At 32.7% G+C, this 21,262-nt stretch overlaps 1 protein-coding gene across 1 annotated transcript in view; it reads right to left on the bottom strand.

Annotated features, from left to right (window-relative positions):
• LOC106473421 (HHIP-like protein 2) overlaps window positions 1-21,262 on the bottom strand; it is a gene marked incomplete at its 5' end in the record, with an annotated part of 34,671 nt that overhangs the window by 7,203 nt on the left and 6,206 nt on the right. The window contains 3 exons of the mRNA XM_022402971.1: window positions 11,242-11,258; window positions 17,992-18,136; window positions 19,558-19,707. Coding sequence (XP_022258679.1) covers window positions 11,242-11,258; window positions 17,992-18,136; window positions 19,558-19,707 — 312 coding nt within the window. The remainder of the gene's footprint in view (window positions 1-11,241; window positions 11,259-17,991; window positions 18,137-19,557; window positions 19,708-21,262) is intronic.

Genomic DNA, 21,262 nt, shown 5'->3' with positions numbered 1-21,262 from the left:
TGCAAAATATGCTTCAAAAAATAAATTCTTAAATAAAAGCATATAAAATTCGTGAGATTCCTTTTCATTGTTTTCTCTTTACCCACGGTTCATCCTGGTTTTATCATTATACCCCTAGGACAAAATATAACTTTCCATACCACTATATGAGTAATCAAGCAACAGAATGTATATTCAAAACTCTGTTAAATCCAAACAAAGAAGATATAATAAAAAAACAAGAATTCAATCATAAAAAGTCAAAAAATAAAGTATATGTGGTCACATGAATTCTGATTGGTCAAAATTTCAGTTGAAAATGTAGGTTTGAATATTAAAGTAGCCTAGGAACGATCATTATATTTGTCAAATGGTGCTGCCACAGTCCACCAGGTTTCATTAATCATATACTTGTCCAACATTTAGCTGTGCTGCTCACAGTTATCATTGCATAACAACAGCTAATGAAGTTACCCTGAAAATCAGCCATATTCCTTTCACTACTGTCTGGGTGTTACAAACAGAGCCCAATTCGAGTAGGAAAGAAATGGGGTGGGGTGAAACTACAAACACTGATTCCTGTACAAATAACCAAAACAGGCCAATTCTTATACAAACACTATACTTTATCTTCTGACAAAGGAAATTCGTCAACACCAACATCTCATTTCATACCAGACTTCTTTTAGGAACAAGCTCAACACAGGTAAAGGATACTACAAAAATATAATATTGGGTGTTACTTTTTACATTTCAGCTACAACTTGTACTAAAACAACGTTAAGAAAATATTCATTAAGAATGTGTAATTTTGAGAATAATTCAATCTGCATAATCTAAAATAATCAATCATAACCAAATAATACACCAGGTGCCTAAAGTTTGCACTGGACATGATACGAGCTACTTTTTTGTGGATTTTACCTTTTACAGATAATTTCATCCACTCACCAATATTTCATCTTAATCCGCTCGAAATATTATTCACTGCTGCTAACGAAAGCACCAGGACAAATTGTAGTTTCTTCCAAGCTTATCATAAGTTTAGCCCATATTCTTATCTCTTCTATAAAAAACCACTACCTGCCGAAAATTTCAATATGGAAACTGAAACTCTCACCAGTATTACAAAAAATATCAGGTGCACAGTCTCAACAAATAATACTTTACAGCCCAGTAACACAGTTGACTTCATATCTTAAAATATTAACTTTGAAATTAAATCCTTTATTTGCATTCACATGCTGCTTGATAGTTGTTTTCTTAGTGTAAATCATTCATTCGTACTGTACAACACTCGTAAATATGTTTACGTCCAAGCATATACATATTTACTTAAACATATATGTTCACATATACTGTATCTTAACATTACACCTCATCACATAAACTGATAGTTGTAAACAGACTACCTACTGCTGGTGCACCGTTACCATGCTAAGCTACATGGGCTAGCTGCACTAGTAAGTCCTGATAGCTGTAGCACCATAGCATGCTGCCATCTACAGTTCTTAAACTCAACAGGTTTTGTCTGTATCATGAAATAAGTACTCACCAGCAGAAGTCAGATTAACTAAGGCTTTTTAGCTAAACTTCTTTCAGTTAGGATAAATATTCATGTTTTCACTACAAAATATATCAATACACACTCAGATAAATCCAGGCTAAATACAATATTCCACAGTAAAATACATTTAATGTTTTAGAAGGCCACCAACACCAATAGCTAAACTAGAAAAATATGTTATTGTTGTTTGCAAGTCAATCTACTTGCTTCAGTTGGTGTCACAGAAGAATAAATGCAGGTAAATGTAATGAAACTAACACTATACAACACATACTTGTAACAATCCAATTCATACGGAGAAACAACACAACTCCCTCACTGCATACAAAGGAGTCTAACACATTTAAGTGTACTGAGTAGATTCTAGTGAGTATCACATGACCTGCTGGTAGAACTTCCACAACTCAGCTAAATAACGTAATTTGCAAAAAGCCGAATGACATTATTACTCAAACAATGCCTTAACATTTCTGTAAGCTATGGTCACAGTGCCCTATCAGCTGAGTTTTCGAAATCCTAGCAACCATTCTCAGTTATGCAAACTGAGGATATGCTAGACATTGTGTCCACTAAGACCAGCTATCCTAACTCTTTGAAAATCGAGCAGCTATCATCAAATATCCTATGTATATCTTTCTATAAAACTATGTCCAATATTACAGAAAGAAAGGGTCTCAATGCCCTATAAGTCCCATTAGTCTTGCAATTAGAAATAACATCCTAACTTTTCAATAATCAAGTGACAATCATACAATGTATTTCATACATTTCATAATGAATCACCCCTCGATAGCTAAAAAAGAAATGAATAACACTTCTTGCTATTACTGACTGCCTTAACTATTAGTAACTCACCCAAAAAATCGTTAATGGCATCTCTCCCAATCATTGGGGCTTTGATGTTATTCCTCCTCATCGAAACACATGACGGAATCAAGCACTGAACCATACAAATCCAGATTCAGGAATTACACTTCCTATTCCAGAATTTAATTATTCCCGACAGTGACTTCTCTGAAATGTTCAAAAAAGTAATCCATACCTTCTTGGTCATACTCTGAAACGTTTGGGTAACTTAGCCTTGTACACTGGGGCCTCTGAGGGCAGCATGGACCTTTCTCCCATGGACTTTCAACCAACATCAAATTGAGGCGTTTTTAATTTTGTGACTATTGTACACCGACATTAACCTCAGAAAGAGAACCTTATTGGCCGTTTTGGGTCAATTTCAGTTCCTTTATCAAAGTCTGCGGCCACACTGAGAAAGATGACATTAACCTTCACAGCATCGGCAAAAGACCAATGTCTAGAAGAGAACTTTTCTTAGAACCAACAACTTTATCTCCTACAAATGACACACGTGGTTTTGAATACCTGTTTAGGATATTGCAATTAAAAAAACACAAAAGGGCATACAGCAAAATTAAAATCATTAGGATAAAAATACAGATCCTTATCATGAATTATTATAAACTTCATTAGACATCAATTTTTCTAACACCTTTATATTTAAATTCAACATAAGAAGTTTGTGTAACTTCTTATTTAGGATGCGCCGAACATAACAGCTATTTTCTGTACTAAGTCCAGTATATTGGACTTAGTAAAATAGGTTTTTTTTACTGAAGTTAAGAGTTTGTGTGTGTGCGTGTGTGGTTTTCTGTATAATGTTTGTTTCTTTACCATACATACCATGAAATAGAATATATGACGTAAGTACGATTTCACGATCGCAATAAGGTCAGACTCGATTAAGGTCTTGAGCAAGATACCAACTTGAATCGATAAAAAGCAATTACAGTAATTCAAAAAATATCCAAAAAAGCACAAGCGCTAACGAAAGATAGCTCCATCTATACGGTGATGAAGAAGAGAGCACCATCGCTCAGGCCTTTTGTGTCTTTTTTTATGTTACTGAACTCGTAAATCTTCCTTTACACTTACAAAATCTTAATACGTGAGAGTCTGTGTTATAAGAACGAAATGAAAACTGAAAAGTCTCAGTATTTTAGTTTATTCATTATAAATAAAATCAATCAAAATTCATTATTGTTTATTTCTTGTTCAGGTATACAATTAACCTTGATTCAAGTTCTTCGAAAATTACAATTAGCATTAGAGTTGTTCATTTTCAAAACTTAATAACTTCAACAATAGAAAGAGTCCTTTAAATCAACACGTCGATGTCTTGGTATAATTAAGATAAAGTACATTGTACTAAATCTCGGAATCTATTATTGGATTTCATGATAATAGATATCGTTCACAAGCTATCAGTTTTTTTGCTATTAATCTATATCACCTGAATAATACTTAACCTGTAATATTCCAGAATTAAAAAACAAATATTTATGTTTTTTGGGTATTCATGGATAAACCATTGATACATATTATTTTTGAAAGTACTGAATTTCTTAAGGCAAGCCCATTTTTGAATAGCTAATTTATCTTAATATTTCAATAGTGTGTAATTAAGTAATTTTCGGGTAGGTAAACACCATAACTATGTATGAATTTCCTGCTTTATTAAATTTGTTAAATTATGTTACAAATCCTTTCATTCTGAAACACAAAACTGGTAGAACTTAATTTGTCTTTCACAAGAGAGGAACATATTTTCTGATTAAACTAGATATAATCTAAAACATAAGAAAAAAAGTTGCAAGTGAATTTGGAATCTTAACTATGGTAACACATCCCGGAACTATTTAAATTTCCTTTCTGTAAGTAGAAATATATATTCCAATAAATGTGAATAGTATTTAAGATCATCCAAACTTTTCAATTACTATTTTTACTTTAATCCTGTAAGTAAGTACCGCAATAGCGTGAATGATACTTGAAAAGTGTTATACGTAACACCATCAAAAGAACAAACCTTCAATATTATGTAACAATATAATGTACGAAAAAAAAAGGAACGTTTTAGTCCGACGTTAAGTTTATTCACAGATACGTAGCCGTGGGTGGAAAGTAGTGCAGTAGTTAGCGATCTTGGGCTGTGAATCCTAGCATTCATTATTCATGTCTCGTTGCCACAGAAATTCGTTTCGGTCTTTGGGTTTGTTAGTGCGTTTTAAAAGTTACCGGACAAATCCCGTTATTTGTTCAAACAATAGTAGCCGAAGAGTTGGTAGAGGGTATTGTTGGCTAGCTTCCTTTCCTCTAGTCTATCAGATCAAAATTGAGAACGGCCATGCGCAGGTAGCTTTTTGTAAAGTTGAGTGCGGACCCCCACCCCAAAAAAATAGCTTTAGAATTTTTCACAGATATACTCGTACGCCAAAGATACAGGTTAAAATAAAATTGATATTATATTACGTTGATAAAGTTGGATTGAGGTACATAATATTGAGCTAACAAGATTAATTTTTCAGCATAGTTTATATTTTAGTGTAGTTAGTTGAGATACATACATCGCTTCATTCTTCTTTATACTTCACTGTATTCACTATCTCGAAATATCTTTCATAATGAAGAGAGAGCACCAGCAACTTCCTTTAGCTGAATGTATGAAAATTTCAATCTGTACGTAAAAAAAAACTTCTTAGTAGCAGTTAATCTGTGATATTTACATTTTTTTTATATCTGGCATTTGATTTAGCCATTAATTGGATAATTGTAACATCGTGTTTTATTTGCTAATGAGATGCATATTGATCATTATACGGGTGTTACTCTCTAGGTTTATCATCTGAAAAGGAATGAGTTCGACCAATTAAACGTTTATAAATTTTAAAAAAATGTATTCTGTGTTTAGAGTGTATAGCTGTTTAATATGAACGTGTAACGTTTTATGAAACTGTAAGAAGTTTTTTTGCTAATTGATTATGTTTGTGTTTTTCCTTTTTTAAATATTGTTTTTACTACTTTAAATGAAATAAAAGTCAAATATCAAACGTTGAGTAAAAAATCATATATTACTGAAATTTTCAAACAATATTATTTTTTCTCCATATCAAGAAGACAAAGAGAGAAAGATTCAGGTATCCCACAATATACAGAAAAAAAGACAATTTACTCAACAAATGCTAGTATAACAACACTAACTGTGTTCAAAAAATGAACAAGACAGTGACTAGTGTTATAAAATGTAACTTGTCATTGTATTCCCCTCACAGATGTTCTTGCAGATGACAGTTTCAGTTAAATAAGCAGAAGGTTTATGTTGCTATGTAATTTCTCGAATGGGATGAAAACAAAATTTGTAACAAACGCCAGACTGGTTACTAATAGGTGCTCATTAGTACTACTTTGGATGAAGCATAATATACTTTAAAACTACACGTAATAAAGTTTTAGAAATATGCTATCACTGGTATCGAAACCTACGTTTTAGTTATAAGCTTTAAGACTTACCGCTGAGCCAGTGGAGGCTGCTGCTAAATAAAGCAGATAAAATGTTAAAGAAAAACTCCTTGGATTTACAGATCGCCTCGTAACACTTGTGCTTGGATATGTTACAATACATAAAAATTCTGGCATTGCTTGTATTCAATTCAACTGTGTGTCCGTGCGTTGTGTGTATGCACAGCAAAAAAAGTGGCAAAGTTTTCAAGAGTGTTATAATTTTTCTGAGATGAATACCCCAAGTTCGCTAGTAGACTAATACAGTTTACTGTATCTCACTGTGCAAAATATTACATTTTAACACATGCATCACATTTTATTTGTTTGTAATAGACGTTTAGATGTATCATAAATTTCACACAATAACCTTTCAATAATTACATTGTATCTCGCTTTTGATAAATAATGTTTTCATGTACATTGTAATGTTTCTTGATTTTGTTGTTTTGTTTTTAGGTAATTTTCGATTCCCACATAAAAGTATTCCTCGGTGAATCTAAAACACTGTTATATTGCTTTCTAAGGCTTTGTTGTCTATTAATATATCCTGGTATTCATAAATCAAGAATTAGAACGTTTCTTTCACGTCCTTTAACTAAAATAAAACTTGAAGTCAGTCAAACAAACCAATGAAGCCTCACATTTTATTTAATATTACTATCTTTTTGTAATAATAATGCTGATAGAAATATAGAGGGCGTTTCCTGTTTCTGCAATGAGTTCTCTGTTTTAATAACGTTTATTTTAGTATTACTTCAAAATATGCTTATAAATTGTCAAATCTAGTGACTATGTATAATCTTCGCCTGTATTTCACGTTTTTCAAACGTTCAGATCAAGTTTAGTGATTCTTTAACATGTGATATTTCATAAAATGAATTTACCTCTTTCTATAGCCTAGAATGCATTTACTTTACATAACCTAAGATACATATACTTTTTAAATATGTAAGAATTTATCTAAATTCTCTATTCTTTACTCTTTCTTATGCAACGGAAACAAACAAACACAGCTGTTAGGAGAAAGAGCAGCATAATCGATATTGGTTGTATTTAATGTTAACAACTGGGTTAGCATGTGGGTTAGAAATTCTCCTAGAAGCCTCTACTCATATAATTTAAAACGTTTATTATAGAGAATAACGTGATGATCACAGTTATTTGTATATGATTGGCTGTTCTTTCTCGCGCTCTTTCAGTACCTGGAAGTACGTAGTATTTTTCTGATTTTTCTAAAATCCCTTAACCAATAAGCACGCCAGTTCTCAGTTCTTGTCATTTTGTAGAATCACTTCTTCTTCTTCCATTGTAAAGCAATGTAATATTGTCTACTTGAGAAACACTATCTGTGATTTTTGTGATCTTTCATTATAAGTTAAAGCTGCGCTGCTGAATTTGTATCTGTCGTCAACTGCTTAATCTAAGACCTGTTTTAGCTCCTTACATTGTCATTCAATAAAATGAAGCTTCAGTGTGGGAACCTTATGTTGTGTATCATTACTAGTTTAACTATTAACTAAAATATTATGATTTCTGAGATTCCTCGATCACTCGATTATTAACTAAATAAATGCTTGTTCATTGTGAGTGTACCATCCTGATAGAAATACCACAACAAAAGACAATAGCTAGTTAGGAAGACCTTAGCATGAAGACAATGATGGTTGCAAAAGTGATAAGATAATATTAATATACTGACATTACGAGAAATATTTGTCCACTTGAGGCACTGAGATTTTGGTTTTGCAGTAACTAAAACTTACCTTACTATTGCAGTTATTGTAGATGTAATTACAATGGATATAGAATTTGGTTACCAGGCGATGTTTAATGCTAAATGATAATTTTCTTTGAAAATTTATAAATAAGATACAATAATGTATTGAATAACATAATCATTACTTATAAATACATTGCAAGGTGACTGACCATTTTATTGAACTTCCTCTAAGGCTAAAGACTTGTAAAACACTCCATTTACTTGCATATAAAGGATAATGTGATAATATAATGTTTCATGCTATTACTTGACTTCTATATATATGCAGAGACGCAGCCACATCGTGGTTAGTTTGTAGGAAAATATATAAGACTGATGATCATCTTGACTTCCAAATAGATGTGATACGAGGTCCTCATTTATCATAAGGAGATCGTTTATTTACCTGCGTTCAAAAACATCTGCCAACAGGTCTGTTAACACTGAAAATCAAAAGTTTATACATCGATCAACAGAAAAAAATTGTTGCCGACAACCTAGGAAAAAAAGATGATTCATAACATTCTGGTGTACAAAATGCGTCAGTCCTAGCTGACTGATTCGTTAAATAATGACCAGTATTTGAAGGACATCCAAAGGAAATAAATCAAAATTAGGTGAAAATCCTAATGAGCTAATCAGAGAGTGAAATACATTTTAAATGTGAACAATACAAACTTATAATTGATCTCAAGTGACAATAGCCGAAGTCATTATTTTATGTTTTAACTAATCCTTTTTTAATTTACAATTTAAGTTGTAAAAAATTAATATTTACTCCTGATGAAAGCAAACTACCTACATATGTTGAAAATTGTTTTAGTAGCTGTTGTACGTATACGAGCAGTCCTGTCCTTTCCGCATACATTGAAATACACATAAACGTTTAGTCTTTAACAATTATGGTTTCTCATGGCTTAATTTTAGCCTTGGAGGTTACATTTATTCTTGGAATACAAATAGACTTGTAGCTCGTGGTTTTGTAGCATTTAAGATATTTGCAAAGTTACTTAAATCTAAATGTAATTATTTATTCGTAATATTATTAACATTCATAACAGTTAATATACTTTTAGACAACATTTAAAAAACTAAAGTCAGGTATTTCGTGTTATAAGTACTTCTTTAAATACATATATTTTATATGATGTACGTTTATTTTACACTGGCAGAGCTTTACAAATATTCGGGGAGGTCCAACCATCAAAACGTTTTTTTTTTGTTTTTCCTTTATTTATATTTCTTGCAACAAATATAACTCTTAAAATAATAAATAAGAAACACACAACACATTTAATTATGTATTGATTTTAACGTTGTGTGTTTCTTATTTATTATTCTAACATTATGCATAAGTACCAAGGAAATATCAAATACAACTCTTATGCAACTGTTGTACCAGTAGCAGCTCAGCAGAAGAAACTTCTATATTAAAGTATTTCTGTTTGTTTCTAATTATGCACAAAGCTACACAAGGGCTATCTGTGCTCTGCCCCCCACGGGTATCGTAACCCGGATTCTAGCGTTGTAAGTCTACAGACATACTGCTGTGCCACTGGGGGGGGGGGGGAGCAGATTAAAGTAACAGAACGACTTTGTAAACAGAACGATCTTACGTTAAGTTTTAAACCAAAATTTGCAGAGTAAATTTAATTTTCAAAAGTCTATAAAATATCATTATGATTTACTTCTGTTTGGAAATTTTCCTCTGTGTAAGTTTAAAATAAATCATTATTTTCGCTTTTACATCGTTTGAAACAAGCTGATTAAATAAATGTATACCATGTACGCCTGAAAAGCAAATACTTAAATGTTTTTCTAAAAATATGATTATCTGATTGAAATTCAAAATGAAAACTTAACTATTGTTTAAGATTTATTTGTTATTTATACACGTGTCTATATAAATATAATAGCATTGTTTTTGTCTGTTGTATATCCATGTAACTACTTCACAAGGTGTGGATAGATCGTCACCCAAATTGGTATGGAGGTTAATTAGGTCCATGGGAGGTATATACAAATTTTCAGTTTTGAATTTTGCGTTTTGTGGTTTTTATGGGCGTTTTTTTTTGTTTGTTTTTTACCACTACGTCGCCCCCTGTTGATGGATCTTCACAAAATCTGGTATGAAAGTTTTTTGGGTCAATGCGGAGATACATGAAAAAATTGCGGTTTCACATTTTGTATTTAGCGGTTTTTATGGGTGTTTTTGCATTTTTGTTTACAATTACATAACTTTTCATGTCCTAAGACAACCTTTCATTAATCATGAAATTACATAACTTCCGTACAGAGGAGGAATACTCCAGCTAGTTATTGATAAATTAATATGGCTGTTGTTGGGACTACATTGAGTTCGTATTGTTGTAAATGTTTCTTTTCAGACGAGCGTGAATAAGGTATTCTTTTTTACTTCAAACCTACGTAATTGTCGATTCCTATAATCAGTGTTATTGTTGTTTTTTTTCAAAATTTCGTTATAGGGGTTTTCCTACAGATGGAGTTAAATTAGAATTGATTTTCATCAATTGATATTGAATAAAATCAAATTAACATAAAATTATTTTTATAAAACCATTATCATTGGGTTCCTTTTTTAGTTATCTAATAAAGTTCAAATATTTTGCTGTTATTCCTAAAAAAATAATATTATAATATAAAGAATAATAGTTTGACAAAAGTTTATTCAGGTTTTTTTTTGTTTATCTTCATTTTGAGGTTTTACGTCTTCAGTAAGAAAATGTATTTGAATCCTGATACTGCAGAGTAGGAAAAAGTAACTCGAAGAAAATAAGAACCAGATTCCTTTAAGTGAAATTTACATCAATTGCAAAACATTAGAGAAATATTACACTGCTTAGAAAACTACCAATTTTATCTTAGTTCATTTTAAAGAAGAAAACTTCATGTTAAATACATCGGGATTAAAAACACTATTAACACTTTCGTGTTGCTCAGTTCCAATAAATATTCTTTTATTGGTAAATTCGTTTTGTTATTATTCTGAATACTGTTTTCAATGTTTAAGAGAAAGTATCAAATTCCTCTTTTTCTTCCTTTTTTTTTGTTTTTCTTTCTTTCTTTCTTTCTGTCTTCTTTTTTCTCTCTTTCTCTTTCTGTCTTTCTTTCTTTCTCGCTTTCTTTCTTTTTCTTTTTTTGATTAGATATCCCATAGTGGGTAACAATACTAAGACCATGTCCTCAGGACAAAACTTCGTTCTTCAAAAGCTGAGATAGGATTCAAAGCATCAACAGGAATTTTCTGGTTAGATTTTCCAACCAACTGACAGGTATGACAAGTTTTAAAAAAATTGAGAAACATCTTGCCTAATTTTTGGCTAAAAGAAATGTCTCATAATTTTGTCACATGTTTTGTTGACACCTAAATGACCTCCCATGTGAGTTCATGGACAATATTTCAACATTTCGGAACGATATACTTTGGAAACAACGATTTGATAAACAGTAGCCCAGCCCTCTGAAACTGGCACATCTGGTGGTCTCCATTTCCTCATAAGCACACCATTTTTGAAAAAAATAAGCATTTGTAACTTTCTCCAGTTCATCTTTTGGGAGTGAAAACTTAAATAGTGAAGAGATCTTCAGATCCTTTTGTTGCTCAGCGATCAGTTTACTTTTAGTAAATGGAACTTCACCAGGTGAATTAGATCCCTTACGTCCATCGTTGTTCCTCACAGAGGAATCATCAGTAGGACAATTATCCACAAGATCCTCGTCGGATCCGAAAAATGTCCGAGACAAATCTATAATATCGTCATCTGAATCCATGTCTAACATTTGTTTTTGGTTTAATTTCTTAGCCTGAGCTCGAGGGAAACATCGGAATTCTCTTCAACGACAACATCGTCCTTAGATGAAACAGTGATCGGCTTGCTAACCATTTTAAGTTCGGCATAATTTCTCCTCCAGCCAAATCGTTTCCCAACAATAATGATACACCCTTAATTGGCAGAGTAGGTCTTACCTCAACCACAACTGGTTCCGAAACTAGGTCTGATCTAAATAAATGTTATGAAGAGGAACATTAACAAAGCCACCCTCAATACCCTGAACAATAACTAACTCACCAGTGGCAGAACTCGAATCTAAAGGCAATATACCTTCTAAAGACAATGATTGAGTCGCCCCAGTATTACATAGAATACATATGGGTATGGGATTGCCAGTGTCATTTGTCAAAGACACAGAACCAAGAGGCACAAAAGATCTAAATCCCTCCCTGTTTACATCAGCCTTTATATCAGAGGCCAAATCAATAGCATTTGGGCAACCTTCTCAAAATGTTGGAAATATTTATCAACATATCGATTAACTAAGTTCAAAGTTGTTATTTTGCCTTGGTCGATCGGAGTTGAGTCCAATTTCCATTTCTTTCAATCTAATTTCTTTTTCGGCTTCAGTGCGAGCTTTTTCGGCCTCGAGACGTTTATTTTCTCTTTCAGCTTCAATACGAGCTTGTTCGGTCTCGAGTTGTTTGAGTTTTAGCTGGATCTCTAATTTATCTTTATCACTAAACCCCGATTGGCTAGTAGGTACACTAGAGTATTTCTCTAATGATTCCTCAGCCAACAAATCATCATCGACTAGCATTTTGATAATACACTTTTTTAGTTAATTTTGCCTTATTGATCTTTTAACTTTTAGTTCTAAAACTTTGGCAATTTCGAGCAATTCACTTTTGTTTTATCTTTCTAGCTATTCGAGGGAAAGTGATTCAAGAAAATCTTGATAATCAGACATGATAAAATATTGTTAGCACTGATAACTATAAATTCAATTGTGATTTAAATTTTAATTTAGATTGAATCTTGTCTCTGATTTAAATCTTGGACACGATCCTCCAATTTTTATGTTACGTATTAGAATTTCAAATATTCTGAAATTGAGTTAACTTCTAATTTAGATTTAGTAGTTAAATAGTACTTTAGATTTAGCAGTTAAGTAAGTAAGTATCAATAAGATTGATACACACTGTCTTCTTTTTTAACACAAATACGTTTTAATATACAGACAACAATACAATTTACAATAACAGTTATTACAAATAGTTATTACAAACAATGATTTATAAACAAAAGTTTCACAAACTTACAAGCAATATAAAGTATTCTTTCTAGTCTGGAACTTCCTTGATATCTTCTCGAGGATTCACTATGAGCGAGTTGATGTAGGTACAATTCGCTTAACGGGGAGCTATCTAGCGTTGTCCTTCGTTATTCAGCAGCCACACATGCCGAGTTTTCCACCATTGAAGTTAGGTAATGTTTTCGTAAAAGTACAAATGTCCGATGAGAATCCACTGAAGTTAAATAATTTGTAAATGCTTCTGGTCAAATATCTAAACTTTTCCAATTAATAAGTGTTATAACAATCACAGTTATAACTTCCGAAGTTTATAGTACACTGACTATAGAAAACTAATAATATATACTGTTTTGGCGCGTCGCGTTGGTTATATTGATAGGCGTGAGGAGAGTTTCTAGATATTTCAGTTTTACGTAACAATACTGACGCTGACACAAGCGTTTACGTACACACATATATTGTTGATTCTTACTCTCGATAATCTTTTACAACTTTGGAGAATAGACGGGAATTTCGCAATACATATTTAACAGTATAGACTATTATGTTTCTCAATATAAATCTAATGTAAAAAAACGTTGGTATTAAAATAAATATATAATAATAAATTCGTTACAGTATCAAATACAAAGGTAAAGGTAAAAGATCAACATCCACCATGCTCACCTTTGTATTTTGTCCAGCTACCTATTTCTACAAAATTTCAAATTGTTAGTTTTAGAAAACTATACAGGACCATCTGTAAAATAGTGAATACAAGCACTAGGTTGATGAAGGATAAAATAAGTCTACAATAAAACAACGAAGTTTCTCCTTAGGTACTTCTTATATTATTAAATAAAACCGCCACTTTACATCTTTGCATAATTAAACTAGAATTACATATGTAATTATGAAACAATTGTTTTTCTTTACAAAAACGTTCACATGGCAACACAGATCAAGTTATAAACTACCCATATTAACAGCTTTCTATAAAGAGGTAGGCATCAGTATTTATTTCCAATGACTATTTTTAATCACTAACTCCCCAAAAGTCCCTTCATGAAGTTTCTCTCGCATAACGATTTCGAATATTTTACGAATGGAGTTTTTGGTCGTCATCTCTCTTCTTGGAATTTCATATTGAGAGTTAATATCGTGTTCTATCAATTTTACATTTCACACATCCAATAATAATCCATTCCAAGTGAACAAACCGTCTTAGCTTTTGTTGTGTTCATTTAAATCTCGAATATCACAATGCAAATTAAAGAAAATATTTCATATTTCGCTATAGCTCGAAGCATCTGAATCAACATATTGCTTTTCTTTTTCTGCCAGTCTACGGTCATAGCATGTTGATTATATTCTCTGTCGCTATCCTTCACTCAATAGCAAATGCATCATTTCGATTGTTTACCTCTTGTGCAGGAAAGGCGAGAAGAAAGAACATTATACAGAGAAAGGTATCTCCCAGTTCTCGTACGTCTCTTGAAATAACTTAAGTGGAAATCCTTTGATCTGCAAATAAATAGGGATAGCTTTAAATGGACTCTCTGAACTTCCTAACAGCAACTGACATACTTGTTTGACGTCAGTTCACGTGGAAAACATGCTTCGTCAGAAAAAAAAAAGTCAGAGTCTTACGCGTGGAGTGGTCTGATATGAAGTTCATGTATGAGAATTAATTTCATGGGTTTTGCCTTTCACTCTAACTTCTGACGACCTGAAACTATCAAATAGTTCAAGAACTGGGAAGGCTGAATAACAACAACGCCCTTCCAATATTTCGCCTATTTGCCAGTATCTAGTTAACCAATCCACTGATTTTTATAACTGATTAATGTTCATTTCCAAGTCTAGTTTTGAAATAAGATCATCAAAAACGTACTGGTAAATGTATATTTTAATTTTTATGCATATAGCTCCGTTATCAGCGTAATTTGAAATTTTTGAGATTATCTTGTCTATTTATACTAATTTAGAAACAATAATGTATATAGATTATATATGTGTGTGGGGGATGAAAGTTGTCTGATAAACTCAGTATCTATATAAAATGTACTCTTAACCCTGGCATAAATGTACGTAGGTATCACACTTTTGTGTTGAGATGTGTATTTTTTCATGATAGGTATTATGACGTCTATAACAATATAAGTACATGTTGCACTTATAGCTTTTGGCCTATTATTATCACTAAAGCATGCGCTTTGATAAGTTGTTGCGCAGTTGAATTCTGATAAAAAGTAGTCAGAAGCATAATAACAGACATGCTCACGCGCATACAAGATTCAGAGCATTAGTTTTACTTTGTTACAGCGAACAAAATATAATAAATAATTTCTTGAAGTTCATTATTGTTTCCAAAATAATACAAATTATATACGATTAGTTCTCCCAGCCGTAAACTCAGCGTTAAGCTTGTGGACTTATAATGTTAAAAGTCAGGATAATCCATTGTTTAGATTTGCATTTAACCAAAATCGAGCAAATAAACAGTTAATAAACATAATAAAGATTCACATATTTTTAACCGCAGTAACTTATCATCCTATACAAACCTTCATACAAATGGATAACCGCTTAAAGCATATCAGTATCACCATTAGGATTCTTCAGTAACATATTTCTATATGAAAACTGGATTTAACATAAAAATTATTCATTTTACTGTTTGTCGACTTATTCTTTTACATGAAATGTTCATAAATTAAATTAGTCATAATTTATTTTTATGAATAAACATTACATTTGAGCAAAAACTATTTTATTTTCATACACTATATTCATTGGCTTGTACTAAACTGCATAACTTATATTTCAAGCAAGAATGTTTTCATCAAACATTAAACCGGAATGTCTAACAACATTACAGTTTTGAAATTTTGATATTACTGCATTGTAAATTTAATTTGAAATTGTAAACTAATGTCTTAGTCTAAAAACACTGTTTTTAATCAGTAATTAATAATCAAGAAATTATTTTGACTTCTACCCTAAAATTTCGTAAGAAAAAGATCAATATAAACAATAGCTTAACTAACTGCATTTATTTCAGTGTAATCCAAAAAAAAAGGCCAAATCAGTAAAAAAAAAAAAGTTTTCGTAATCCCACTGTACCCAGTAATTGTAAGTCATTCATTGAAAATTCAGTGCTACGGCTATACTATATACATTGTTTCAAAACTCTACATCTAGTCTGAAACTTCGTTTAGTCACACAAAGTGATCTAATTGCCAGCTATTAATGACAATATTTTATTAAAATGTTATGATTAGCGGGGAGGTCGATTACAATTATGTTGTCCTCTGCATTCAGTAAGACCCATTTTACTCTCATACAGTTACCATAGTGAACACGCTCACCAATTTTTATATTTAGTTGCAAGTTGGTAGGACTACCTCATGTGACAGAGTAAATCTTTAAGTCAAATAAGTAGTTGTGGTTATCCATTAGAATAAGAGACATTGGCACATGTGCAGTATATTATAAACTAGCATTCACCTGTTTCTCTGTATACTGTTCTTGTAGCACTATATTTTTTATTCTGAGGGTATTAATACTGATAATAAGAATACTTTTTTTTAATTATAATGAATAATTAAAAACAACGTTTTATATTTACACAATAAAAACTTTATTAAAGCTGTACGGCTTCCACTTTAAAATATCTCTCTACAAGTACATGTTTCGACGTGATCTACGTCAATAAAGTTTTTATTGTGTAAATATAAAACGTTGTTTTTAATTATTTATTATAATTTAAAAAAATTTAAACACAAGTGGCGGTAGTGCATATATTTTCATTCTTGTTTGTGGATCTATCCTGTCCTCCTGACAAACCTGTGATGTTCGTTTTTTGCGTCCTGAGGTGAAGTTGCACATCCTTCAGATGTCCGTCGTTCTGACATCTGCTCCAATGTGTTTGTCCATTCTCCTCACTTTGCTCCTTCTGCACTTTCAGTATAGCAACCCAATCTCCTAGCAGCAGTGTCCCTTTCATTGAACTAAGTTTTAGCTTCACTTGGGATGTCAGCCTATTCCATCCAGGATGGCTAAGGATCCACATTGGAGTTGCTGTTGATATTGGGAGAAGACAGTGAGTGTATCAACCATAAACGACAGCAATTCAAGATTGTCAGTGTTTGTAAGGAAGCGAAGAAATCCATTAGCTGCCTTTTCTTCGGAATAATGAAAGAACACAACGAGTGCATGCCAGGAAGCCAAACTGTACAATATTTTCTCAGTGAAAAGTTCAGTTTGTTTTCTCGCATCTACCTCCTCATAGATCGCATTTTACGACAACACTAAACTGTCTTTACTGCTAAGTTTTTTCTTCCTGTTCATTTGGATTTAGTTGTACATAACAGTTCATACTGTCAAAAAGTATGTTAGAGACATTGCGACACGAAAAAAAAAAATTACTGTCGCGAGAAAAACCTAACTTTTTCTATAGAAATGACTACAAATATGTGGATTATACTAACATACCTGTGCTGTTGTTCTAGCTTAACTTCGCAGCTTTTACCATTCATGCTAATTTAATTCGGTTATGAACACAGAATGAAATCGATGTGGGCTCAAATTTTCTAACTCAAGTAAGTTATTTTCTGATCAACAAATATGTATGGGAAGGGACTATCTTTTGGACATTTGTACAATTCTGAATTTTCCTTAGGAAAACCGTTGGTTGGTTGAATCCATTCTTAATTGCAATACATAAATGCCGAATCCCTAATTTAAAATATTGAACTAACTTCTGTATGTACAACTACATTATTTTAGTAGTTCTAATAAATTCACAAACCCCACTAATAAACGTCCATGACTTTAAATTGCAGTCAGATTGTTTGTTTGGTTGAATTTATGCACAAAGCTTTACAATGGGCTATCTGTGCTCTGCCCACCACGGGTATCGATAACCAGTTTCTAGCGTTGTAAGTCCGCAGACATACCGCTGTGCCACTGGGGGGCGTCAGATTAGTTCGTCCCTCGGTAAGTCTAAGACTTACAACGCTAAAGTCCTGAATTCGATTCCCCTCGATGGACATAGCAGATAGCCCAATGTGATTTTGCTCTATAAACAAACAGATTAGTTCAATGAATAGTCCTATCTTACATACCAAAGTTGTTAAAAGGGGGGAATATTTTTTTTAAGTGACCAATACTTGAGGCGAAAGTAAACACGAGTATTTCATGGTTTATAATAAAAAAGTAAATAAAAAAAATATCCTTGGCTTACCCGTGAACGAAATCTCCGTAAACATAAAGGCCTTGGAGCGACCTTATATTCGTACCTCGGTAAACAACGCCCCCTACTACAGCTTGACCTTTTGGCAAGGAATAAACATGAATCGGTAGTTGATCTTCATCACTTAGAAGGTTTTCTAAATTAGAGAATGTTTGACAATCATATTAATTGGAAACATACATAATAAGCAGCTGCTTAAAAAACGCACTTTGAGTAACGAAATGAGTTACTCAGTTTATATTATAATGGCGTTATATTATGTTACAGATCAGGTTCCGATTTGATTTCTTTGAGAATTTCACCCAAAGCTATATGAGGGCTATCTAACTTTTGAATGATTGATCTGAGTGAAGACGGCTAGTCAACAGCGCCCATTACCACGTTTTGGGCTACTCCTGTCTAACCGAACAGTGGGATTTCACTGTCACTCTTATAACATGCCCACGGCCCCAAACTTCGGAACGCGTTATTACGGTAGCTGAGTCCCCTAGTGGGTCAGAAGTGAGCTTACAGATTTACAATGCTAAAATTCGTGGTTCGATTCCCCGTGAAGGCTAGAGCATATATAGCCTATTGTAATCTTTACGCTACAACAGAAACAAACTTTTAAGGCCTGACATGACCTGGTGATTAGGACGTTCGACTCGCAATATGCGGATCACAGCCTAGAATCCCATCACCAAACATGTTCGCTCTTTCAGCCATGAGGCATTATAATGTGACGGTCAATCCCACTATTCGATTAAATTAGCCCGAGAGCTGGCGATGGGATGGCATTGAATAGCTGCCTCTCCTCTAGTATAACACTTAAATAATGGGACGGCTAGTGCAGATAGACGTCGAGTAGCCTTACGTGAAATTAAACAAATACCAACTGACCACGAACCATAAATACTCGAATTCATGGGCCAGGCACGTTAACTAGTAGGCCACGCCCGGTCTACTTCTTTTTTCAACAATAAGTGTTAATTTAGGTACTAAAACAACTCGAAGTACCTCAATGAGCTAATCTTATGCATGTGTGAAAAATTTGATATTTTTTATCTGAATAATAGTTTCAAAGAAGGAATCTTGTTATCAGCCAAATGTAAGAAAAACACCTTTTGTTTAAAACCACAAAAATTTACTAACGTCACAAGAAGGTTGTGTTTCTAACAAGGAAGCGTATTTTGAATAGGTTGTTTGTTGAATTTTGCACAAAGCTACTCAAAGGCTACCTGCGTTAGCCGTCCCTAGTTTTGAAGTGAATTTAATTCTTACGCTGTATATGGTAATCTGCTATTTTACTTACCCTTAATTACGTGAAAAATAATTATAATTTTAATTGAGGCTCATCTCTACTTTTATAATTGTAGCTAACATGTAATCTTTAAATTATGCAGTTATTTTTACAGTCATCCATCCTATTTTATATGTGTAAATAGCCTTTATTTTATAGTTACAGTCTCATACTTACAAAATGCATCTTTTCAGTTTATTATCGTCCGCGTTATACAACAATTTTTGTTATTATAATCGTTGTAAAACAAACTTTATGCTTACAATAAAAAACCATACCAACTTTCTTGCACTCCTTAAGTGACCGACAGGGGGCGTGTTCAGTATCTATCCAACCGTATCGTCCTCCTGCAACTATAACACTTATCTCTTCTTCATTTCTGTCCTCTTCACCAACGTCTCCACAAATTATACGGTTTTGGTAGGTCGCTGATAAAATCAATAAATCATTTTACAACTTGGACTCTTGCAATGAGACTTACTGTTAAATTCATATTAGCGAGATATGTTGGCAAGACAGAAAATTATATCATTGAAACTGGTAAATTACGAATCTTAGAAAGTGGGGAAAACATGGTTGTGTTCAAATCTTTCTCGTACAAATGTAACCATAGCATAAGCGACATAAATAAAACATGTTAGATTTTAAGTTTGTTTTAACGAAAGGCAGGATTGGAATGGATCCCGAGATTGTTTTAACGAAAGTGAATTAGAACTTATATAAATAAACTAACAAAAGCAACTTGAATTAAGTGTAGTGATATAATGAGGTTGTTTTAACGAAAGGTGGGATTAGAATGAATCTTGAGATCCATTCCGTTAAAACAATATCGAGATCCATTCTAATCCAACTGTTTCTGAGATATTCTCAGGTGAAAATTAACTGACAAGTAACTTATTTAAAATCTCAGAAACAAGAGGTTTAATGGAAACGTAGAGTAAGCATAAGTCAAACTCAACCAGAAAGAAACAGAAACTGAACGCATTTGTTCCTTTTGAAACCAAATAATGTATTTCATTCAACAAACTCTCCTGATGTTTGTTTGTTTCTTGGAGACGCCTGGTGTCTCTGTGTACACAATACCAACTTAGCATTTCAAGCAGACTACACTGGACGAAAACCAAGGTAAAATCTGGCAAAGCCATAGCTTTGCTCAGAAATATTATCAAATTTCAAGTCTTCCAGGACTTCCCAGAACGCCATGTCACCTACGTCAGGAGAATTAAGGATAAAACAGATTCTTCTACCTGTTTATCTCTGCATGTATTCAGTAAGCTAGGTGTCGTCAAAAAGTAATTAACGACTTCTCTGATGTATTGGACACATAAAAGCAGATATACTTCTAGTACTGATAATATAACGACAAGATTAAGCGTGGTTCACAGCTGAGTCCATCCTGTTCACATAAAACATCAAGCTAAGATGTGGCAACCCATTATTAAGATTTTGAAAATTACCTTAATATCTATATATATTACTAAAACTCTGAGATTGTTTGTGTGTTTGCTTGTCTATAATTAAATACAGCAAAAACGGCACACAATAGCACCATATTTGTAATGAAATGAGAATAGAAACAGAATGAAACAAGTTTCGTTAAAATCGGGCCACGGGTTACCGAGTTAGCCACGTTTTTCGGGTCACTTTTATGAAATTTTCTAGATGAATTTAAGTACACTAGATGGCGCTACATATCGGTTTATCTATCTATCTATTCTGATGATGACAAAACCTTGTCGAAACGTTGTACATTTGCTGTTGTGTTAAACTTATATTAAAGTTTTTCTTCATTACCCATTCAAGCTGTCTCCAAGCATTATTAGTCTCAAAGTGGGTTCCTCGTCATCGAATTCGAAAACGAAAATGTTAGATGTTAATATAGGTTGTTCTTTTTCACACACACATGTATATGTTATATATCTTATCTATTCAATTCGATCTATTCAAATTTAAGCCGTCTCCAGCCATTATCTTATCTATTCA

Source organism: Limulus polyphemus, unplaced genomic scaffold (assembly GCF_000517525.1).
Source record: "Limulus polyphemus unplaced genomic scaffold, Limulus_polyphemus-2.1.2 Scaffold130, whole genome shotgun sequence".
Classification (NCBI taxonomy): domain Eukaryota; kingdom Metazoa; phylum Arthropoda; class Merostomata; order Xiphosura; family Limulidae; genus Limulus; species Limulus polyphemus.
This window is presented reverse-complemented; position numbering and strand designations above follow the sequence as displayed.